The sequence below is a fragment of the Melospiza melodia genome, chromosome 23, assembly GCF_035770615.1.
Source record: "Melospiza melodia melodia isolate bMelMel2 chromosome 23, bMelMel2.pri, whole genome shotgun sequence".
Lineage (NCBI taxonomy): Eukaryota > Metazoa > Chordata > Aves > Passeriformes > Passerellidae > Melospiza > Melospiza melodia.
The window spans coordinates 11852527-11867965 of NC_086216.1; the positions used below are offsets into that span (position 1 = coordinate 11852527).

A 15439-nucleotide genomic window follows, 5' to 3' on the forward strand; every position below is an offset into this window, starting at 1 on the left:
CCCATTTTTTCGGGATCCATCCCCATTTTTTCGGGATCCATCCCCATTTTTATGGGATCCATCCCCATTTTTATGGGATCCATCCCCATTTTTTCGGGATACATCCCCATTTTTCAGGCTCCACCCTCCCCATTCCCAACCACGCCCCCCCCGGTCTCTTTTTTCCCCCCTTTATTCCCCCAAATTCCACGTCCAATCCCAAATCCCAAAATCCCCGAGCAACCCCTCCCATCCCTGTGGGATTTTTTTGGGAATTCTCTCAGAAAATCCCATTTTCCACAGATTTATTGGCGCCCTTTTTGCATATCCAGGGGGAATCCCGAAGCTTTTCCCGGCGGATCCCAAATCCCGGGATTTTCCCCCGAGGGTTTTTGGGTTAATTTGGCTCCTCCCGAGCCTTTCTCGGGAGTTTTAATTTTTTTTTTGTGGAATTTTTTATTTTTCCAGGATTTTTCTGGGATTTCCATCCCGGGGGAGCTCTTGCATAGCCAGGGGGAAGAAAAAATGGGGAAAAAAAGGGGAAAAAAAGAGCAGGAAAATGGGGATAAAAGCAGGAAATTTGGGATAAAAGCAGGAAAATCGGGATAAAAGCACCAGGACCTCCAAGGAGTTGGATCCTGGGGTTAAAATTCCCTAAAAATTCAGGAGATTCCCTAAAAAATCCCCCCTGAGCCGAAGCGTTCCAGGAATGGGAATTTTGTTGGAAATTTCAATCCTGACGGGATTTTTTTTCCTATTTTTTTTTGTTGTTTTGGCCCCAAAAATTTCTGGGAAAAATCAGAGCGGGGGAAAAAATTGGGAATTTTATGGGGGAAAAATGGGATGGGAGTGGAGGGGTTTGCATAAAAGCTCCGGGTTTTTCCAGCAGGGCTCATCCCGATTTCCCAGGGAGGCCGAAATTCCCAAATTTTGTGGGATGATCCCAAAAAAAAGCCAAAAAAAAAAAAAAAAAACCCCAAAGGCGATCCCGGAATTCCCAGAGCCTGGAATAAAGTGCAGAATGTCCATGGGGGGGGATAAAGGGGGGAGCGGGGATGGGAATTCCCAAATTTTTAAATAAGGGGAGAAATGTGGGAAAAGGGGGGAGAGCCGGGGGAGGGGATGGGGTGGGGAATGGGGGACCCCAAAGTCGGGGATCCGGTGGGAATTGGGGATCCCAGAGTTCTCATTCCACGGGGAATTCCAGATCCCAAAGTTCTGGAGCCGTTGGAAATCGGGGATCCCAAAGTTCTTGGTCCATGGAGATCCCAAAGTTCTGGATCCACTGGAAATTTGGGATCCCAAAGTTCTTGATCCGTGGAGATCCCAAAGTTCTGGATCCACTGGAGATTGGGGATCCCAGAGTTCTCATTCCAGGGGGAATTGGGGATCCCAGAGTTCTCAATCTGTTGGGAACTGGGGATCTCAAAGTTTTTGATCCATTGGGAATTCCTGATCCCAAAGTCCTCGACCCATGGAGATCCCAGAGCTCTCATTCCAGGAGGATCCTAAAGTTCTCAACCTGCTGGGAATGGGGGATCCCAAAGTTCTCAGTTCATGGAGATCCCAAAGTTCCTGATCCGTTGGGAATTGGGGATCCCAAAGTTCTCATTCCAGGGGAATCCCAAAGTTCTGGATCCGTTGGGAATTGGGGATCCCAAGGCTCTCAGTGCTTGGAGATCCCAAAGTTCTCACTCCATGGGGAACTGGGCATCCCGAAGTTCTCGATTCATTGGGAATTGGGGATCCCAAAGTCCTGGATCCATGGAGATCCCAAGGTTCTCACTCCATTGGGAATTGTGGATCCCACTCCCCTCATTCCAAGGAAAACCCACCTGGAGCAGGAGAGCCACGGAACCAACTCCGGGATCGAGGCCCCTGGAAGATCTCCTGGGATCCACCTGGAGAAATCCTTCAAGAGCTCCTGGGATCCACCTGGAGAAATCCTCCCCTGGAGGAACTTCCAGGCTCTGCTCCAACAAGTCCTTCCCTGGGAGAACTCCCAGGATCCACCTGCAGAAACCCTTGGCTGGAAGAACTTCCAGGACCTGTCCAAAGCGTCCTTCGCTGGAAGAGTTCCTGGGATCCAACCTGGACAGATCCTCTCCTGGAAGAACTTCCTGTCTCCATCCAGACCAGTCCTTTGCTGGAACATCTCCTGGGATCCACCTGGACAGATCCTCCCCTGGAAGACCTCTTGACATCTCCCCAGCCAACCCTCCCACAGCACGTCCCCCACCCCAATGACGATCCGGCCTCTCTGTCCACTCGATCCAACACCATCATGGTGGCCACCAATGCGATGACCAGGATCGAGGTGACCACGATCATGGTGACCAGGATCAAGGTGACCAGAATCATGGTGGCCACCACCACGATGACTGGGATCACGGTGATCAGGATCATGGTGGCCACCATCACAATGACCATGATCGTGGTGTCCGGAATCACGATGACCACGATCATAGTGACCATCGGTGGCCACCATCGTGATGACCACCCATCACGGTGACCAGGATCAAGGTGACCAAAATCAAGGTGACCACCCATCACGATGACCGCTATCATGGTGGCCACCATCGCACTGACCAGGATCATGGTGATCATGGTGACCAGGATCATGGTGGCCTCCATCACGCTGACCACCATCGCAATGACTGTAATCATGGTGGCCACCACCACAATGACTATGATGATGGTGACCAAAATCAAGGTGACCACCCATCACGATGACCGCCATCTTGGTGGCCACCATCACAACAACCACAATCATGGCGACCGGGATCAAGGTGACTACCCATCACAATGACCAGGATCATGGTGATTGGGATCATGGTGGCCACCATCACAATGACCGGGATCAAGGTGACCACCCATCATAATGACCGTGATCATGGTGATCATGGTGACTGTGATCATGGTGGCCACCACCACAGTGACCATGATGATGGTGACCACAATCAAGGTGACCACCCATTACAATGACCGCCATCTTGGTGGCCACCATCCCAATGACCAGGATCACGATGACTGGGATCACGGGGGCCACCATCATGATGACCACCATCACAATGACTGTGATCATGGTGGCCCCCATCTCTATGACCAGGATCATGGTGACTGGGATCATGGGGGCCACCACCACAATGACCATGATCACGGCAACCAGGACCAAGGTGACCACCCATCACGATGACCGCCATCATGGTGCCCACCATCACGCCGACCACAATCATGGTGATCGCGGTGACCGGGATCGTGGTGGCCACCATCTCTATGACCAGGCTCAGGGCGTGTACGCGGGTGGCGGCTGGAACTGGTTGACCACCTCGTAGTCGGGCCCGTAGGGCTCGGCCTCCTCCATCTCGGAGAGCAGCTCCAGGGCCTGCTCCTCCTCCTCGCTGGGGTAGTGCCGCAGCAGGTTGGCGGCCGTGGCCAGGATGGAGGCGCCGCCCGCGCCCGCCACCAGGTAGAAGCTGACGGCGAAGGTGACGAACACCTGCGAGCCGTGGTACTTCTTGTGCTGCTGCTGCTGCGCCAGGAGCAGCTCCGAGGCCCAGTAGCAGAAGCCGATCACCGTGGCGCACTGCAGGACTGGAAAAATGGGGAAAAACGGGTTAGATTTGGGAAAAAAACGGGGAAAAAAACCAAGAAAAACTGGGTAAAAATGGGTTAGATTGGGGGAAATTGGGTCTGGGGTCTCCAGGAGCAGCTCTGAGGCCCAGTAGCAGAAGCCGATCACCGTGGCGTGCTGCAGGACTGCAAAATGGGGAAAAAAGGGTTAGATTTGGGAAAAATTGGGAAAATTGGGTTAGATTTGGGAAAAAATGGGAAAAAACCATCAAAAAATGGGTAAAACTGGGGTGGGTTTGGGGTTTGGGGTCTCCAGGAGGAGCTCTGAGGCCCAGTAGCAGAAGCCAATCACCGTGGCGCACTGCAGGACTGAAAAATGGGGAAAATTGGGTTAGATTGGGGAAAAAAATTATAAATTTTTTTTTTAAATGGGTTAGATTTGGGAAAAATTGGAAAAACTGGTAAACACATGCAAAAATGGGTAAAATTGGGGTGGGTTTGGGGTCTGGGATCTCCAGGAGGAGCTCTGAGGCCCAGCAGCAGAACCCGACTGCTGTGGCACACTGCAGGACTGGGGAAAAAACATGGAAAAAAATGGGTTAGATTGAGAGAAAATGGAAAAAAAAAAAAAAAGAGTGAGATTGAGGGAAAAATAGAAAAAATATTGGGGGGATTTTTAGGGAGAATTTCATCCCTTCCATTTAATCTTTGGTGTTTTTCTGGGTGAAATTTCGTCAATATTTTTAAATTTTTGGGGGATTTTTGGGGTGCATTTAATTGCTTTTTTAAAAAAATCTTGGAGGGATTTTGGGGTAGTTTTGGGGTGCCCCCACCTGTGAGGATGTGGGCGAAGGCGTAGCGCCGGGTGATTTTCAGGGCCGGGTGTTTGGGCCCGAAGACGTCGAGCAGGAAAGCGCCGAGGCTGCACAGGATGCCCAGGAAGCAGAAAGCAGCAATGACCCGCAGCAGCAGCACTGTCTGTGGGTTCATGCAGAAATCTGGGGGAAAAAACGGGAAAAAAACAGGATAAGAGCAAAGAAAATCTGGATTTTTTAACAAAAAAACCTGATTTTTCAGCAAAAAATTCCAAGTTTCTGCACAAAAAATCTGATTTTTTTTGCCCTAAAAAAAATTGAATTTTCTGCCCAAAATTTGGATTTTCTGTGAAAAAAAACCCCAGATATTCCGCCTAAAAAATCAGTTTTTCCACCTAAAAAATTCTCCCCAAAAATCTGCTTTTCCAACCAAAATATTTGGATTTTACGCCCCCAAATAATTCACTGTTCTGGTAAAGGGATCCGGCCCAGCTAGAATTTGGGGAGGAAAAGTGGATTTTTTGGGGGATTTTTTTGGGGGGATTTTGAGCAGGTTTTTTGAGATTTTTTTGGGGAATTTTTGGGGATTTTCGGGGAACAAATCCAAACATTCCTTTAAATGCCGACACCCCTTTGAGCCGATCCCTGTAATTAGGGACGGCTCGTTAATCAGGGGTGAGTTGTTAATTAGGGACAGGTCATTAATTAGGGGTGACTCTTTAATTAGGGGTGAGTTCCTGTGCCCGAGGGGGAGGAGCAAGGCTGGAAAAATGGCAACGGGAAATTCCACGGGAATTTCACGGGAATGGGGAGGGAGGAGGGAGGAAGAGGATGGAGGGAGATGGGTTTGGACAAGGACACAGGAGAATGGACGAGGATGGAAGGGATGGAAGGTTCTGGAAGGGACAGGAGGACACAGAAGGTTTGGAAGGGACAGGAGGACACAGAAGGCTCTGGAAGGGACAGAAAGGACTGGAAGGGACAGATGGACACAGAAGGGTCTGGAAGGCCACGGAAGGTTCCAGAAGGGTTTGGAAGGGGACAGAAGGACACAGAAGGTTCTGAAGGGGTCTAGAAGGGGACAGAATGCCACAGAAGGCCATGGAAGGTTCTGGAAGGGGACAGAAGGGGCAGAAGGTTTTGGAGGGGTCTGGGAGGGACAGAAGGCTCTGGAGTGGACAGAAGGCCACAGAAGGTTCTGGAAGGGGACAGAAGGACACAGAAGGCCGCGGAAGGTTCCAGAAGGGGACAGAAGGACACAGAAGGTTCCAGAAGGGGACAGAAGGACACACAAGGCCACGGAAGGTTCCGGAAGGGGCAGAAGGACACAGAAGGCTCAGGAAGGGATAAAATGGACAGAAGGCCATAGAAGGTTTCAGAAGGGGACAGAAGGGCCACAGAAGGTTCTGGAGCGGACAGAAGGACACAGAAGGTTCCAGAAGGAACAGAACAGAAGGGACAGAAGGCCACGGAAGGTTCTGGAAGGGGACAGAAGGACACAGAATGCCACAGAAGACCACAGAAGGTTCCAGAGGGGGACAGAAGACAACGGAAGGTTTCAGAAGGACAGGAGGACACAGAAGGTTCTGGAAGGGGACAGGAGGCCACAGAAGGCCATGGAATGTTCCAGAAGGGACAGGAGGACACAGAAGGTTCCAGAAGGGACAGGAGGACACAGAAGGTTCCGGAAGGGGACAGGAGGCCACAGAATGTTCCGGAAGGGACAGGAGGACACAGAAGGTTCCAGAAGGAACAGAAGGGGCAGAATGTTCCGGAAGGGGACAGGAGGCCACAGAAGGCCATGGAATGTTCCAGAAGGGACAAGAGGACACAGAAGGTTCCAGAAGGGACAGGAGGACACAGAAGGTTCCGGAAGGGGACAGGAGGCCACAGAGGGCCATGGAATGTTCCAGAAGGGACAGGAGGACACAGAAGGTTCCAGAAGGGACAGGAGGACACAGAAGGTTCCAGAAGGAACAGAAGGGGCAGAATGTTCCAGAAGGGGACAGGAGGCCACAGAAGGCCATGGAATGTTCCAGAAGGGACAGGAGGACACAGAAGGTTCCAGAAGGGACAGGAGGACACAGAAGGTTCCAGAAGGGACAGGAGGACACAGAACGTTCCGGAAGGGGACAGAAGGACACAGAACGCCACAGAAGGGACGGAACGTTCCGGAATCCCGCCACCCCCGCTCACCTCTGAGCAGCTCGGGCTGCACGAAGCCCAGCACGTCGGCCACGCCCAGCTCCTGGCGGGCGCAGGTGCCGCCGTGGATGCGCAGCCAGGCGGGCTCGGCCAGCGCGGTGCAGAGCGCGGTGATGGCCAGCGCCCCCGGCAGCGCCGACGCCAGGCTGCGCTCCGGCTGCTTGGGCAGCGCCGCGCCACGCCGCCGCGACGGAACCGGGCCCGCCGCGCCCGCCGAGTACATGGCGGGGAGGGGACGGGGACGGGACGGGAACGGGGCTACGGACACCGGTACTGGGTCACCCGAACCGGAACTGGCACCGGCAATGGAACCGGGAATGGAACCGGGACCGGGGTTATGGACGCTGGCCCTGGGTCACCAGAACCAGGACTGGAACCGGGACTGGGATCACAAATGGAACCGGTACCGGGGTTACGGGCACCGGTACTGGGTCACCGGAATCGGCACCGTAACTGGGACTGGAACTGAAACTGGAACCTAGACCGGCACTGGGACTGGAACCGGTACCGGGGTTATTTACACCGGCCCTGGGTCACTGGAACTGGGACTGGCACCAGGAATGGGACCGGGACTGGAACCGGTACCGGCACTGGGGTAAGGGACACCTGCTCTGGGTTACCAGACACCTGCTCCGGGCCCTGGTACCGGTCACTGACACCCACTCCGGATCACCAGGACCGGTTCCGGGTTACCAGCACCGGCTCCAGGTTCCGGGATACCCTGTACCGGCCCTGGGATCTCCGGTACCGGTTCCCGACTCGCGGCACCCTCCCCGCGTCACCGACACCCGCTCCGGGTCACCGCTACCGGCTCCGGGACCCCCGACACCCGCCCCGGGATAACCGGTACCGGTTCCGGGACCCCTGGCACTGCCCCGGGACAACCGGTACCGGTTCCCAACTCCCGGCACCCTCCCTGCGTCACCGACACCCGCCCAGGGATAACCGGTACCGGCTCCTGGACCCTGACACCCCTCCGGGATAACCGGCACTGGCCCTGGGAACACCGGTACAGGTTCCGGGACCCCCGACACCCGCCCCGGGTTCACCGGCAGTGGTTTCCGACACCGGTCCCGGTCGCTCCGAAGGCGCTGAGCCCGGCCCCGGGACAGGCGGTGCCGGTGCCGATCCCGGGACAGGCGGTGCCGGTGCCGATCCCGACCCCGCCGGGCCCCGGCAGCGGCTCCGGGCCCTCCTCACGGCCCCGCCCCGCCTGGCTGCGCTTCCGCTTCCGCTTTCTGTTCCGCTTCCTGTCCGGGGCGGTGTCGGTTCCGGTTCCGGTCCCGGTGTCGGTTCCGGTGCCGCCATGCCCGAGGCGCTGTCGCTGCTGTGCCGGGTGTCGGCGCACCCCGAGTCCCGCTGCTGGGCCCTGGCCTGGAGCCCCAGCGGGGCCCTGCTGGCGTCCTGCGGCGGGGACCGGACCGTGCGGGTGTGGGGCCGGGAGGGTGAGCGGGGACCGGGAACGGGAACGGGACCGGACCGTGCGGGTGTGGGGCCGGGAGGGTGAGCGGGGAACGGGAACGGGAATGGGAACGGGAATGGGACCGGACCGTGCGGGTGTGGGGCCGGGAGGGTGAGCGGGGAACGGGACCGGGACCGGGAACGGGACCGGACCGTGCGGGTGTGGGGCCGGGAGGGTGAGCGGGGAACGGGAACGGGAACGGGAATGGGACCGGACCGTGCGGGTGTGGGGCCGGGAGGGTGAGCGGGGACCGGGAACGGGAACGGGACCGGACCGTGCGGGTGTGGGGCCGGGAGGGTGAGCGGGGAACGGGACCGGGAACGGGATTGGACAGTGCGGTTGTGGGAGGGTGAGCGGGGAAGCCGGGAATAGGAACGGGACCGAACCGTAAGGATACGGGGCTGGGAGGGTGAGTGGGGAAAACGGGACCGGGACCGCACTGGGAGGGTGTGGGGAAACCGGGAGCGGGACCGTGCGGGGGGAGCGGGACAGACACGGGGCTGAGCGGGACCGGTCCCGTGTCCATCCCGGTGTGTCCCGGTGTCCCCATGGCAGGCTCGGGCTGGGCGTGCCGGGCGGTGCTGGCGGACGGGCACCAGCGCACCGTGCGCCGCGTGGCCTGGTCGCCGTGCGGGCAGTTCCTGGCCTCGGCCAGCTTCGATGGCACCACCTGCGTGTGGCGGCGGCACGAGCACGGCTTCGAGGTGCGGCGCTGCCGCCGGTGTCACCCCTGTGTCACGCCCCTGTGTGATCCGTGTCACCTCCCAGTGTCACCTGTGTCCCCGTCATTGCCTCCTGTCACCCCCAGACCCTTTCCCAGCCTTCCAAATCTTCCCCAAATCTTCCCCCCAGACCTCCCCAATCCCCCCCAATTACCCCCCCGTGTCCCCCAGACCCATTCCCACCCCCCCGTGTCCCCCCCGTGTCACCGTGCCCTGTCCCCACAGGTGGTGGCCACGCTGGAGGGACACGAGAATGAGGTGAAGTCGGTGGCCTGGGCACCCTCGGGGTCACTGCTGGCCACCTGCAGCCGTGACAAGAGCGTCTGGGTCTGGGAGGGTGAGCGCTGACCACTGACCACACTGTCCCCTGTGTCCCCTGTGTCCCCTCACTGTCCCCTGTGACCCCTCACTGTCCCCTCACTGTCCCCTGTGACCCCTCACTGTCCCCACACTGTCCCCTGTGTCTCCTCACTGTCCCCTGTGTCCCCACACTGTCCCCTGTGTCCCTTCACTGTCCCCTGTGACCTCTCACTGTCCCCTGTGACCCCTCACTGTCCCCTGTGTCCCCTCACTGTCCCCTGTGACCCCTCACTGTCCCCTGTGTCCCCACACTGTCCCCTGTGTCCCCTCACTGTCCCGTGACCCCACACTGTCCCGTGTCCCCACACTGTCCCTGTGACCCCACACTGTCCCTGTGTCCCCTCACTGTCCCCCATGTCCCCTCACTGTCCCCTGTCCCCGCAGTGGACGAGGAGGAGCAGGAGTTCGAGTGTGTCAGCGTGCTGAGCGCCCACACGCAGGACGTCAAACACGTGGTGTGGCACCCCAGCCAGGAGGTACCTGGGGACACACCTGGGGACACACCTGGGGACACCCCAAACTCCCACAGGAACCCCAGAGACCCCCAAGCCCCCTAAAACCTGCCAGGGTCTCCTTCCTGCCCCCAGTATCCCCAATGTCCCCAACAATGTCCCCGTTGCTGTCCCCAGCTGCTGGCCAGCGCCAGCTACGGTGACACGGTGTGATCCCTGTCCCCAGTGTCCCTGATGATGTCCCCCTCGTCCCCAGCTGCTGGCCAGCGCCAGCTACGATGACACGGTGCGCCTGTACCGCGAGGACGAGGACGACTGGGTGTGCTGTGCCACCCTGGAGGGTCACACGTCCACCGTGTGGGCAGTGGCCTGGGAGCGCTCGGGCCAGCGCCTCGTGTCCTGCAGCGACGACCGCACCCTGCGCGTGTGGCAGCGCAGCGAGGGACAGGGTGAGGGACACGGGGACACTGGGGACATTGGGGACATTGGGGACAGGGACACGGTGAGGGACATGGGGACACTGGGGACGTTGGGGACAGGGACACGGTGAGGGACATGGGGACGTTGGGGACAAGGACTGGTGTTCTGCAGTGATGACTGCGCCCTGCGTGTGTGGCAGCGCAGCGAGGGACACAGGGACACGGGGACATGGATGGGGACTGGGGACAGGGACATGGCTGGGGTCACTGGGGACATGGGGACAGGGACATGGGGACATGGCTGGGGTCACTGGGGACATGGAGACAACAGGGACGGGGGGACAGCAGGGACAGGGATGGGGATGGGAACAGGAGACGGGGACAGGGATCAGGAGTTGGGGACGGGTGACAGGGATGGGGACAGGCATGGGGACAGGGGACTCGTGTCCTGCAGCGATGACCGCACCGTGCGGGGGTGGACACCCCAATGTCCCCACTGTCTCTGCTGTCCCCAATGTCCCCGCTGTGTCCCCCTGTCCCCAGGCGGTGGCTCGGAGCACAGCTGGCAGTGTGTCTGCACCCTGTCCGGGTACCACGGGCGCAGCATCTACGACGTGGCCTGGTGAGCACCGGGGACATTGGGGACATTGGGGGCATCAGGGACACTGGGGACACCTCACTGGGTTCCCTTCCCATTACCCCCGTGCACCTCCAGGTGCCACCACCCTTGTGATTCCTCCAGGTGCCACCTGTCCCCCGTCCCCTCCCTGAGCCCTGTCCGTGTCCCCAGGTGCCACCTGAGCCCTGTCCCTGTCCCCGCAGGTGCCACCTGACGGGCGCGGTGGCCACGGCGTGCGGTGACGACGCCGTGCGGGTGTTCGAGGAGGTGTCCCCGGCGTCCCCGGTGTCCCCAGTGACGTTCAGCCTGGCCGCCCACGTGCCGCGGGCGCACGCCCAGGACGCCAACGGGGTGGCGTGGCACCCGCGCGAGCCGGGGCTGCTGGCGTCCTGCGGGGACGACGGGGACATCGCCTTCTGGCAGTACCAGCGCCCCGAGGGGCTCTGAGCCACCACGGGGACACCACGGGGACCTGCAGGACAGCCCAGGGGGCTCCAGAACCTTCTGGGGCCTCCAGAACCTCCCCATGGCCTCCAGAATCACTCAACGTTCTCCAGAACCTTCCCATGGTCTCCAGGAACCTCCTGTGGCCTCCAGAACATCCCCACAGCCTCCAGGACACCTTGAAAACCTCCAGGAACGTCCTGTGGCCTCCAGGATCACCCAATGTTCTCCAGAACCTCCCCCATGGCCTTCAGAAGCTTCCTGTGGCCTCCAGGACACCGTGGGAACCTGCAGGAACCTCCTGTGGCCTCCAGGAGCACTCAACATCCTCCAGGAGATCTCAGTGGCCTCCAGGATTCCCCAGTGTTCTCCAGAACCTCCCTTGTGGCCTTCAGGACCTTCCCAAGTCCTACAAGACCCCGTGTTCTACAGGTCTCCATCCAGGACCTCCTGGTGTCCTCCAGGACATCTTCCAGGACTTTCCCAAGTTCTCTAGGACTTTCCCAGTGTCCTCCAAGATCCCCCAAGTTCTCCAAGACCAGTGGCCTCCAGAACCTTCTCAAGTTCTCCAGAACCTTCCCAAGTCCCCCCAGCCCGTCCTCGTGTCCCTCCCCAGTTGGGTTTGGGATCTCAACAGCCAATAAACCCCAGGATGGCCCAAAATCGCCCCGATCCCACAAGGACCTGATGGGAGTTTGGGGTCTGGGGGTTCGGGATCGGGGAATTTGGGATCCAGGAGTTTGGGACTGGAGGATTTGGGATCCGGGAATTTGGGGTCCAGCACTGAGTCTGAGTCACATCCTGAAGTTTACTCCAACCTAAAAAAAAAAAACTCTGTACAAAACATCCAAACCCTAAAAACCAACGGGAACGCAGGAGGGGGGCCTGGGGGATTTTATGGGATTGTTGCTGGGATCCTGTGGGATTTCGATAGAATTTTCTGGTATTTTACAGTATCTGGGCGGGGTTTCACTGGGATATTTTGGGATTTTGGGGATTCTGTGGGATTTTGCTGGGATTTTTTTGGTTTTTACTGAGATATTTTGGGATTCTGTGGGATTTCACTGGGATAATTTCGGGATCCTGAGCGCCATTTGGGATCCTGAGGAATTTTTTTAGGATCCTGAGGGACTTTTTAGGATTCTCTGGGCCATTTTAGGATTCCGTGGGATATTTTGGAATTCTGAGGGTTTTCTCAGGGCCATTTGGGATCCCGATGGATTTTGGGGATCCCGATGGATTTTGGGGATCCCCGGGGCCGCGTGGGGCTCAGTCGGAGTCGGAGTCGCTCTCGGCCTCCTTGACGTCCACGCTGAATTTGTACTCCTGGTCGCAGCCCATGTAGGCGTCGCTCATGAAGAACAGCGTGTAGTGCTGGGTGCCCGCGGCCGGGGCCACGAAGTCCAGCTTCACCTGGGGACAGGGACACCACCACGGCGTCACCAAGTGTCACCTGGTGTGACCCAGCCTGTGGCACCACGGTGTGACCCAGCCTGGTGTCGCCCACCCAGCCCGTGGCACCCACCCTGTGTCACCACCACGGTGTCACTCGTGTCAGCCCGCCATTGTCACCCCAGTGTCACCCCAGTGTCACCTTGGCCTTCTGCTGCAGCGTCAGGCGTTTGATGGAGATGAGGCTGTTGGACTTGGAGTCGCCGATCACCACCCACCAGCCCTCCTCACGCTTCTGTGGGGACAGCAAGGGGACATCGGGGACATCAGGGACACTGTCACAGCATCCACCACCCCCATCACCACCCACCAGCCCTCCTCACGCTCCTGTGGGGACATCAGGGGACATTGGGGACATTATTGGGATGGATGGGATGGGTGGGATGGGGATGGGTGGATACGATGGGGATGGATGGATGGATGGATGGATGGATGGATGGATGGATGGATGGATGGATGGATGGATGGATGGATGGATGGATGGGATGGGGATGGATGGATGGATGGATGGGGATGGATGGATGGGATGGGGATGGATGGATGGGATGGGGATGGATGGATGGGATCCCGACCCCACGGTACCTGTGGGAACAGGGGTGCGATGACCGGCCCGGTGACCTCCTCCTCACGCTCCAGCTGCACCAGCACCACCACGGGGCCACCACTGGGGACAGAGATGGGAACAGTGACCACAAACCCCAAACCCCGTCCCAATCCCAAACCCCATCCCAATCCCATCCCACACACTTGGAGACACACAACAGGATCAGCAACAGTAGGACCACACCATGATCCAGATCCCAAACCCGATGACCCCAATGATCCCAATCCTGATCCCAATCCCATACAGACCTTTGGATGCTGTCCCTGTCCCCCACCTCATGGGACAGCTCCATGTTGGGGTAGCGGTTGAAGAACCATCCCCAACCCAATGATCGCAATAAACTCAATGATCCCAACAATCCCAACGACTCCAATGGCCCCAATCCCATCCTAATGAGCCCAATCCCAACCCCAATGACCCCAGTGACCCCAATCCCAACTCCAATGACCCCAGTGACCCCGCTCTCACCTGCGGATGCTGTCCCTGTCGCCCACCTCGTAGGACAGCTCGATGTTGGGGTAGCGGTTGCAGAAGCGCGCCACGTCGGCGATCTGCGCCTCGGGCAGCTGCAGCAGCGCCGTGCGCTCCTCGTCCTCCATCTCCATGATGTCAAACACGCTCTCCACGCCCTGAAACGCCCACAGTCGGCCCGAGGTGTCCCCAAGGTGTCCCTTGGGTGCCCCTGGATGTCCCTTGGGTATCCCCAAGGTGTCCCTCGGGTGCCCCCTGGATGTCCCCGAAGTGTCCCTTGGCTGCCTTTTGGGTGTCCCTAGGGTGCTCCTTGGATGTCCCTTGGGTATCCCCAAAGTGTCCCCAAAGTCTCCCTTGGGTGTCCCCAGAGTGTCCCCTGGGTCCCAAGGTGTCCCCAAAGTGGCCCACAAGTGTCCCACAACTGTCCCCGAAGTGTCCCCAAAGTGTCCCTTGGGTATGCCCAAGATGTCCCCAAAGTGTCCTCTGGGTGTCCCTTGGATATCCTCAGAGTGTCCCCAAGGTGTCCCTAAAGTGTCCCTTGGGTATCCCCAAGATGTCCCCAAAGTGTCCTCTGGGTGTCCCTTGGATGTCCCTTAGATGTCCTCAGAGTGTCCCCAAGGTGTCCCCTGGGTGTCCCTTGGATATCCCCAAAGTGTCCTCATGGTGTCCTCTGTGTCCCAAGGTGTCCCCAAGATGTTCCCAAGGTGTCTCCTGAATGTCCCTTGGATATCTTTAGAGTGTCCCCAAGGTGTCCGCAGGTGTCCCCAGGCCGTACCTTGTCCGTGCAGCGTTTGATGTGCTCGGAGGTGAAGTGGGGCAGCTGCTTCAGGTACGAGTCCTTGGACCACATGGCCTGGGTGACCATCTGGGCCAGCTCCATGGCGGCCAGCGCCGGGCTGAGCCACCCATTGCTGGACAGCACGTCCACGCAGGCCTGGATCAGCCGGATGGCCTGGACAGATGGACAGGGATGGTCAGGGACATGGACACGGCCACCCATTGCTGGACAGCATGTCCACGCAGGCCTGGATCAGCCGGATGGCCTGGACAGATGGACAAGGATGGTCAGGGATGGTCAGGGACATGGACACAGCCACCCATTGCTGGACAGCACGTCCACGCAGGCCTGGATCAGCCGGATGGCCTGGACAGATGGACAGGGATGGTCAGGGACATGGACACGGCCACCCATTGCTGGACAGCACGTCCACGCAGGCCTGGATCAGCCAGATGGCCTGGACAGATGGACAGGGATGGTCAGGGATGGGCAGAGATGGGCAGAGATGGGCAGTGGCAGCCAGGGATGGAGACCTCATGAGATGGACCCAGGCTGGAGCAGTTCCTGCAGAACTGACCCCATGGAAGAGTGACCACATGGGGCAATCCCTGGGGAACTGACCCCATGGGATGGAGCCAGGCTGGAATTCCTGCAGAACTGACCCCATAGATGGATCCACCATGGAATTCCTGGAGAACGGCCCCCATGGGATGGAGCAATCCTGGAGAACCTCACTATCCCACCCCACCCCAAATCCAGCCCGTTTTCCCATGACGGATGGGGGGTCTCTCCAGCTCCTCACCCCAAGAACCCTTTGCTGCGCTCCCCGTGCCCCGAGCGGGGTTTTGGGGTCCCACCTTGCTGAGGATCTCCTCGGTGTCTGACTGCAGCTCGGCGCTCAGCTGCATGCGGGACAGGTGGGCCTGCAGCAGCAGGTTGGTCTTGACGTGGGGGTCGTTGAATTTGGGGTTGGTCAGCTTGTGGGGCACCTTCTGGGACAGCTGCGGGTGGAGGAGAAACCCTTTAGTGCCCAAACCCCAAATTGGGGCTTGACCCCAAAACCAGCTCCATCACCGGGGTGGAG

The 15439-nt window shown here is 58.7% G+C and overlaps 3 protein-coding genes across 3 annotated transcripts in view; 1 reads left to right on the forward strand and 2 right to left on the reverse strand.

The window, feature by feature from the left end:
- Positions 1-267: 267 nt before the first annotated feature.
- On the reverse strand, positions 268-7704 carry TMEM127 (transmembrane protein 127). The gene is made up of 3 exons (XM_063175293.1): positions 6564-7704; positions 4386-4550; positions 268-3573 (listed from the first exon to the last, which is right to left on the reverse strand). The coding sequence occupies exons 1-3, from the start codon at positions 6793-6795 to the stop codon at positions 3266-3268; spliced, it is 705 nt and encodes a 234-aa protein (XP_063031363.1). The 5' UTR covers positions 6796-7704; the 3' UTR covers positions 268-3265.
- Positions 7705-7829: 125 nt separating this feature from the next.
- CIAO1 (cytosolic iron-sulfur assembly component 1) lies at positions 7830-11584 on the forward strand. The gene is made up of 7 exons (XM_063175295.1): positions 7830-8017; positions 8590-8738; positions 8982-9093; positions 9501-9592; positions 9825-10017; positions 10531-10609; positions 10810-11584. The coding sequence occupies exons 1-7, from the start codon at positions 7879-7881 to the stop codon at positions 11051-11053; spliced, it is 1008 nt and encodes a 335-aa protein (XP_063031365.1). The 5' UTR covers positions 7830-7878; the 3' UTR covers positions 11054-11584.
- A 257-nt stretch (positions 11585-11841) lies between these two features.
- SNRNP200 (small nuclear ribonucleoprotein U5 subunit 200) overlaps positions 11842-15439 on the reverse strand; it is a 31480-nt gene continuing 27882 nt past the window's right edge. The window contains exons 40-45 of the mRNA XM_063175294.1: positions 15213-15356; positions 14353-14529; positions 13575-13735; positions 13085-13166; positions 12645-12737; positions 11842-12463 (exon numbers count right to left, since the gene is read on the reverse strand). Coding sequence (XP_063031364.1) covers positions 12320-12463; positions 12645-12737; positions 13085-13166; positions 13575-13735; positions 14353-14529; positions 15213-15356 — 801 coding nt within the window. The 3' untranslated portion in view covers positions 11842-12319. The remainder of the gene's footprint in view (positions 12464-12644; positions 12738-13084; positions 13167-13574; positions 13736-14352; positions 14530-15212; positions 15357-15439) is intronic.

What these genes read in the sequence shown, in the direction of transcription:
- TMEM127 (XM_063175293.1), bottom strand. Translation starts at nt 6,795, where the DNA reads ATGTACTCGGCGGGCGCGGCGGGCCCGGTTCCGTCGCGGCGGCGTGGC. An exon ending in GCAGCCCGAGCTGCTCAGAG is followed by an intron (nt 4,551 to 6,563) that starts GTGAGCGGGGGT and finishes TTTTTCCCCCAG; the next exon opens with ATTTCTGCATGAACCCACAG. An exon ending in CTTCGCCCACATCCTCACAG is followed by an intron (nt 3,574 to 4,385) that starts GTGGGGGCACCC and finishes CCATTTTTCCAG; the next exon opens with TCCTGCAGTGCGCCACGGTG.
- CIAO1 (XM_063175295.1), top strand. Translation starts at nt 7,879, where the DNA reads ATGCCCGAGGCGCTGTCGCTGCTGTGCCGGGTGTCGGCGCACCCCGAG. An exon ending in GAGCGTCTGGGTCTGGGAGG is followed by an intron (nt 9,094 to 9,500) that starts GTGAGCGCTGAC and finishes CTGTCCCCGCAG; the next exon opens with TGGACGAGGAGGAGCAGGAG. An exon ending in AGCATCTACGACGTGGCCTG is followed by an intron (nt 10,610 to 10,809) that starts GTGAGCACCGGG and finishes CTGTCCCCGCAG; the next exon opens with GTGCCACCTGACGGGCGCGG.